Genomic DNA, 8,066 nt, shown 5'->3' with positions numbered 1-8,066 from the left:
ATGGGAGGAAAGTGCAGCCGAGGGGGAGAGAGGAGGTCTTTGGGTTTCCCAGGCTTCTCTGCGCTGTGTTGCTGTCAGAAAAAGAGTAGGGAAGAGACACCCTTGGGTTTCTGTGATATTAAGGCACGGAGAAACAACTCGTGCTTTGGAAGGGAGGATCCTGCTTATTTAGACATGGCATACTTCCCTGACAATGATCTGCACATGGCGGCCTGTGCAGGAGATTTACCTTTTATGCGGCTGTACTTCACTCTGGGCAAATACGAAGTCAATCACAGAGACAGGGAAAATAGGTAAGAGAGCTTTCAGACCTGGGGAGAGTTAGTGTGGGAGACATCTTTATTGGCTCCCAGGACAGGAACAGGAGTGGCGTGGGCCTAACTCTGATCACTGCTACCACACATAGGCTGTTTTAGCGCCTTGATCAGCAACACCTGGAAAGAACCTCTGGCCCCAGACAACACAAGGACAGAAGTCTGATTGCTTTCCCTTCGTCATGAGCCATTTAGAGAGTCAACAGACTATTTAAAAGTGTTAATTAACAAAAACGAATCATCATTTTATCTTACATTAGAAATACGATGTTAAGTACATTTTTTTACACCTCTGGGTGTTGTGGGCAAGAACATTTTTTTTTTAAAGTGAAGAACAAAAAGATTCGGAATGGATTTATTACCTTCAAACCTAAAGTTCTTAAAGTAAAACCCAGTGTCCACTATATATGATATATATCAGAATGTATATTAGAATGTATAAGTGTATATGTATGTGTGGTCCCAGTAGGGGGAAAAGAAACCCACAGCACTTTATTTTTATCAGCCTATCTTAAAATGTCAAATTATTAGAGGAACACAGTTATTAAAAAAATATCCATTGAATATTTCACCTTGAAGGAGGCACAGACAGACACAGAGGAATATTAGCATAGTCAGATTTAGCTAATGATTAGTTAAGTGACACCAGTTTGAGTACATCTACACAAACTTTGATTGTAGACTTGTTTTAGTAAACTATACGTACAAGTCTAATGTAGCATTTTCAAACATTTGAATTACACATGAATTTTCCTCTTTTTTTTACTCCTAAATCATCAGTTCTGCTTTGCAATGCTGCTACCCTTTAATACAGATCCTCATGTTGTGGTGACCCCTAAGCATAAAATTATTTTTGTTGCTATTTCACAATAGTAGTTTGCTACTGTTGTGAAACATAATGTAAACATCTGCCTTTTCTGATGGGTTTAGGCCACCCCTGTGAAAGGGTCATTGATTAGGAACCACTGACTTACATATTTAATTTGAACATTTGGTTTCTGGTCCTTTTTATAAAACATTCTTTCTAGCTTATTTTCAGTGAGACAGAATATAATTTACTTTAATGCAGTGCGTTGGCACTGAGTCTTTCTTTGCCTCCTGTGTTAGTTGGGAATGGTCCTCCAAACGCTTCTACTATTCTTTCAAGTAGTCATTCAAAGAGCGGTGCTGTGTTCATTTACAGATGAAAAATCTCACATTTCCTTTTAATTTTGTGTGTGTGTGTGTGTGTGTGTGTGTGTGTGTGTGTGTATTTTCTGTTGATACTTAGTCTGTTCTGAGAATAATCTTTTTATCTGTGCTTATAGATTTTTATATTGTATAACTATTATTGAGCATGGTTTTATTCTGTATAGACTCATGCAAATAATTGCAGACCGTGTTAGTTCTTTTTCATTATTCATCCACTTTACATCTCAATATCAGGCCTCCTCCTAGTTTCCCTCACACAGATTCCCCCCATTTCCCCCTTTCCTTCTCCTCAGAGAAGGGGCAGTCCCCACCCTCAGCATCACCCTACCTTGGCACATCAAGTCACTGTAGGACCAGGCACAACCTCTCCCACTGAGGCCAGACAAGGTAGCTCAGTTACAGGAATGGGATCCACAGCAGGAACAGCGTTAGGGACAACCCCTGCCTGTGTTGGTTGGTTATGTGTTAACTTGACACAAGCTGAGAGAAGGGAGCCTCAATAAAGAAAACGTCTCCATATGGTTGGGATGTAGAGAAGCTTGTAGGACATTTTCTTGATTAGTTATTGATAGGGGGAGGGCACAGCACATTGTGGGTGGTGCTATCTCTAGTCAAGTGGTTCTGTGTTCTATAAAAAAGCAGGTTGAGCAAGCCATAAAGAATAAACTGGTAAGTTGCACCCCTCCATGGCCACTGCATCAGTTCCTGCCTCCAGGTTTCTGTCCTGTTTAAATTCCTGTCGTGTCTTACTTTGATGATGAACAGTGCTGTGGAAGTATAAGTCAAGTGAACCCTTTTCTCTCCAAGTTGCTTTAGTCATGCTATTTTATCACGCCAAAGATTCCCAAGCTAAGACACTGATTGTAAGGATGAACACAAAAGAAAGCAAATATACATGGCTATTAATTTTGTACAGGAATTACCTTACTTTTTAATAGTTCCTATATAGAAATGTGAATCCCTCTCATTCTCTCAATCCATTCAGTCTCCAGGCTTAACCAGAATATCTACTATGCACATAATTATCTTAAAGGATCCATTCTTCCTTGAAAACTTCATGTTTTTTTTTTTGGCCCAGAGTAGCAATATTGACTAAAATTAAATTAAATGATACTTCCTCATTTGATTCTTGCAATTTCTTTCTTTGGTTTTTAAGTCTGAAAACCAAAGCCCTGGTTACTCTGTGCTTAGCTGTTGCTACTGCTATTGCTGTTTTGACTGTGTTTGTAAAAAGTAAAATTTATTAAGTGCAATTGGCATAACTAGATTTCAAAGGACTCATTGTATATAGGATTGTATTCTGACCCATTCTTTTGAGTATTAATAAAAATCTAAAAGCTGCTATAATTTATAGTTCTAAAACAGGAGAAAGGCATACCATCCTCAGCATCTTAGCAGGAGGAGCATGAGTTCATGAATCTGGACATGAAGATCCTGGCTCATTAAAAAAAAGCTGCCTTACAGTTGTTGAAATATAGAATCCTTAAAACATCTACAAAATGGGTATAGTTGTATTGCCTTACCAACCTGTTTAACCATGTATGCTAAGTTGGAGTAATATGATTAATATCTAGCATGTTATAAGTAAATCTTTCTTAGATATCGTTTATACATTCTTAATGAAGCATCACGATGTTCCGTTTTACTGGAGCAGAAATAAAGCCCAGGAAAGATAAGAAATGATTGTAGATAACAGAGCTTAGAGTAGGATTAAAATCTGCTAGACTTCAAAGGTACCCTCTCCCCCACTCATGTATTTGAGCATTTGGTCCTCAGATGGTAGCTCTGATTTGGGAGTTGTGGAACCATATGAATAGATGGAAGTTTCTGTGGGTCAGGCTTTGGGGAGGGTATAATCAGTTGTTGGTTCCAGTTCCTTCTCATTTCCTGAACACCACCTTCAGCATGTGGCTTATAGGGCAATAGACTTGCTGTGTGGTAGGAATGTGGGCAAACTTGGAGAGTCAAAGGAGAATGCCATGAGCAGAGCTTAATGACAAGTGCAGAAGGCAGCATGGCAATCAACAGACAGGAACAGACTGGCTCAGAAGAACTGGAGACAAGGGGTCATAGTGAACTGAGATAAAAGTCATTTGTGCTACATTCTGGCAAAGGGTCTGTGTTCTATACCCTGAATTTTTAAATGAGGCTTAATGTGAATGAAGCAGATTGATGTATGTGTGTGTGTTTGGAAGAAATTTCACAAGTGAAAACAAATTTCTTCAGAAGAGAATTACATATTTGTTTAAAAGGCAATGCCATGTATGCTATTTAACTGTTCTGGTTACAAGAATACTTGCACATATTGAGATAGTGCACTGTGATTTCTCGACAGGAATGCCATGCACTTTGCCTGCTTCTATGGACATTTAGAACTGGTGATCTATCTCTGGAGGCGTGGCTGTGAGATTAATGTGTGTGACAATCATAACATCACACCCCTGATGAAGGTAGACCATAGTCATCATTTTAGGAATGAGATTATCTTGACTGAAGTAAAAATGAATTCATCTTTGTAATTACAATTAATGGCAAAACCCATGAGTTTATATCATAAATTCTTTGAGCTGACTGTGTGTTTCTTGTTACTATCCCTTAAGGCTGTCCAAAGCTGGGAAGATGAAATTGTGTGTTTTCTGCTAGAGCACCATGCTAACCTGCACATTAAAGACAGCAGGGGCAACACTGCCCTGCACTATGCTGTCTATGGTGGGAATTCAGCAATGGCTGCCAGGCTGCTAGAGTATGGAGCAGATATTGAGGAAAGGACAAAAGTAAGGATCACTCTGTTTAGAAACACGTGTGATTTATGCAGGGCTAATCACCTATGTTTAGAAGCTCACTCGTTCTTTGGAATGAAAATGCTTAGATATTTGGAAGGGAAATATTTTAAATATTGGTACTTTGCAAAGTATTTGTACTTAGAAAATACAGCTTTCTTCTTTACACTAAAGACAAATGTATGTGAAAACACTGAATTTCTTTTTTTCTCTTTTTTTTCTTGATCAATCCATTCATTTACATCTCAAATGATATCCCACTTCCAGTTACCTCTCCACAACTACCCCCATCCCACATTTGCTCTCTCCTCCCTCCCCTTTGCCTCGATAAGGGTGCTCCCAACCCATCCACCCTCTCCTGCCCCATCATCCCTGTATGCTGGGGCATAAAACCTCCACAGGACCAAGGGTCTCCCCTCCCATTGATGTCAGACAAGGCCATCCTCTGCTACATATGTATCTGGACCGATGGATCCCTCCATGTGTACTCTTTGATTAATAGTCTAGTCCCTGGGAGCACTGGGTGGTCCAGCCAGCAGATGTTCTTCCTATGGGGTTCAATCCCCCTGTGAGACTCCAGTCCTTCTACCACCTCCCTCAACAGGGTCCCTGAGCTCAGTCTAATGGTCAGACAGACAGACAGACAGACAGACAGACACACACACACACACAGAGAGAGAGAGAGAGAGAGAGAGAGAGAGGGATAGAGGAGTAGCGGCCATGAGCATGTGGAGAGACGGGGATGGGGGGTGGGAGAGGAATGGAGAGACAGAGTGGAGAAGGTAAGTGAGCAAGGGGAAGAGCTAGAGAGAGAGGAGGGGCAAGGAGCCCCTTTTATAGTGAGTCAAGCACACCTGGCTGTTGCCAGGTAACTGTGGGGCAGAGTCTAGACTAAATACCAACAGTTATGCCTATTGGGTCTTTGCGAACTGTAAGTTTATTTTGCTGTTTTACAGGATAACCTCACGCCACTCTTGCTTGCTCTCAAGGAGAACAGACTGAAGATGGCACAATTCTTAGTCAGGATGGAAGCAAGCGTGCATGCCGTTGACTCACAGAGGAGGTGGAGTTGCTTGATTCATAAAAACCTTTCAACAGACGCAACCATGCACATAATACAGTACAGCAAGGTCTCTCTGTGTAGCTCTGGGGTCCTAGAACTTGCTCTGTACTCAGAGATCTGCCTTCTTCTGTCTCCCAAGGGCTGGGATTAAAGGCATGGGCTACTACTCCCAGATTAGAATTTCAGTAACTTAGAGTGAGTGATATATAAGGTTCATACTCTTCTTATTAATATTGGCTGATTTCTTTAGTTTTTAATCCGATATTAGTACATATAATATTGTATTAGCTAAAGTGTATTAATCTTGTTTTAATACACTTTTCTTTAGAAAATTTTATATTGAGTATAAAAGTAAAAAGAACATTGTATGTTAGTTACCTTTCATATAGGTATACATGACAGGGGAAAATTTATTTTGGTTGAAGGCCTCAGAATGTATTCTCTATCTTGGCAGGGAAAGCATCCCATATTATCTCCATGATTGGGAGAATGTGGGAGAACTCCCAAGGAGCCCTGTGTACCCTAACCTCTCAATACTTCAAGGTTTCCACTGTAAGTTTACTTCCATTCACAATTCAACATAAAACTCAATTAGGAGATCTACGCTGGAAATTCCAGCCTGATACTCATTGCCTGGTCTCATAGGTTTATTTTCTTCTCCTGAAACTTTGGTGTAAATCTCCACAATCCTACAATTTTTGCATTCTTTATGTCTGAAACCAGCAGCACATGGATGACGTCACCTGCTGCTGCCAGACTGATAGCAAGCTTCCTGTAGGTCTTGTCTGTGTCATTTCCCAGTGCTATATGGCTAAGCCAGAGAAAACACATCACTAATATATTAAAATGTAATAATACAAGTGACAAGTGGTTGTAAGACTTTTGATGTGGGAGCTTGCTGGGATCTCCTCACTCTGAAGACAGAGGCATGGGTATCTCTGAGTTTGAGGTCAGCCTGATCAACATAGTGAAACATACATATTGAGTCCTTGTTTGAAGAAAATATTAATATACATCCTATCTCAGTGCCCATCATGTGGTAATCAGCATCATTTGACTGAAAGTACTATTGTTCTGCCAGGAGTTGTTCATTAATCCCAAAAGGCCAACAAGGAGCTGATTCCGATGCAATTGCATTAGGGTCTCTTTATTCAAACTCCAGCTTGGGCTCCTCGTCAACCCTGACACAGTAGGATGGAAGGTAGAGCCCTGAGCCTAGTTTAAGGCAAGCATATATAGAGGCAAGCAAACAAGCAAAGGGGTTTCTAGCCTGGCACACATTTGATTGGTGATGGGGCCATTATGGCCTTTAACATAATTGGTTGGTGCTGGGAGCCAAACCATAAACTTAACTTCTGCTTTTCTCCTGATTTGTGGTTGTTAGGAAGTGAAGTGCCAGGGGAATGCTAATAAGTTGGAGGTGTATATTTGTTGGGGAGTAACCTGGAAACTGGTGCTAGGTGCCAGTTTGTTAGTTTACTTGTAGAGTTCAACCTTAGGCCATGTTCTCTAAGATGGAGTCTGAACCCAAAAGATCTGGTTTCTCATTGTAACTATCTTTGTCACTATATCAATATAATTTTATATTGTTACTGTTATTATATTAATCACACAAATAATATCACTTATTTGACATGAGCATAAATTGCAAAATATCACATTATTAAGCCATGGAGAGAATGGTGAAATCTTCTAAATTTTAATGTACTTCAGATAAATTTTCCTAAGAAACATAGTTGTCCATCAAAGAGTATTGACGTGGGAATCCTCCTATGTAATAGAGTGAGAAAGGAGTCTACTAGAGTGTTATGTCTTTCCAGCTTTGAAGACAACATGGTGTTGAATACTGGATCTTACATAGACGAAATAGTTATGTCTGTTAATAACTCTATACAGTTGAGTAAGCTTTTTGGCAAAGTGTATCTAATACTTTTTAAATATAAATAACTATTCAGGTTTGTAACTGAAGTTATTTTTATTTTAGAAATTCTCTCATGTATGCTGTAAGATGTGACTGTCCAGTTATGGTCAACCTTATTCTTCAGCAAGGTGCTGACATAAACTTGAAAGATTTATTTGGATGGACTGCTTTACGTTATGCTATTGAGGGTGATCGTGATGTGTAAGTAATTCTAGTTAACATTAATTGTTTCGAATAACCACACAGATGAGATTTCATTGTCAGTTTCAGTTGTTTTGAAAGGGAAGTGAGTTAGTCCAGTTCATCATCTGGAAACCAAGCAAAGTGATGGATTATTTAGAAGTAGAAATGGGTGCAGGATATATTAATCTCAAGACAAGTTTGATTTTTAATAATATTGGATTGAAAATAGGGCCTGATGGTAAGACAAGTATTCTACCATTGAGCTACCTCCATAATCCTTGTCCTTGGGAGTTTGAAGATCTTTATACTTAGCGATTCTAGAATGCTCCATTGCACTCCAACATAACCCTTGTGCACAGTGTCACATTTTTATTTAATTGTTTACTTTAGTCTTATAATGTCCATTTTAGCAGAAAATCCACAAAAGCTGTCTTCTACCACTGCTACTTGAAATTCTATGAAACCAACTAGTTCTGAAAGTACAAGGGAGTCAACCTTCTCTCACAAGTCAGAGAGAGAAATGAAATTCATGTCATGTCCTTTTCTCCTTGTTGATTCTGTTGTTATAGCTTCACTATTAAAGTGAATCCTATAGTTTTGTAAGGATTAACTGC

At 39.5% G+C, this 8,066-nt stretch overlaps 1 protein-coding gene across 1 annotated transcript; it reads left to right on the top strand.

Annotated features, from left to right (window-relative positions):
* Positions 1–7,632, top strand: LOC116883830 (ankyrin repeat domain-containing protein 7-like). The gene is made up of 5 exons (XM_032885090.1): positions 1–293; positions 3,841–3,955; positions 4,106–4,279; positions 5,242–5,348; positions 7,333–7,632. Exons 1-5 carry the CDS (start codon positions 1–3, stop codon positions 7,472–7,474), a joined length of 831 nt encoding a protein of 276 aa, XP_032740981.1. The 3' UTR covers positions 7,475–7,632.
* Positions 7,633–8,066: the final 434 nt, after the last annotated feature.

Source organism: Rattus rattus, chromosome 14 (genome assembly GCF_011064425.1).
Source record: "Rattus rattus isolate New Zealand chromosome 14, Rrattus_CSIRO_v1, whole genome shotgun sequence".
Classification (NCBI taxonomy): Eukaryota; Metazoa; Chordata; class Mammalia; order Rodentia; family Muridae; genus Rattus; species Rattus rattus.
Note: the sequence above shows the minus strand (reverse complement) of the source record. Positions and strands in the feature narration are given on the sequence as shown.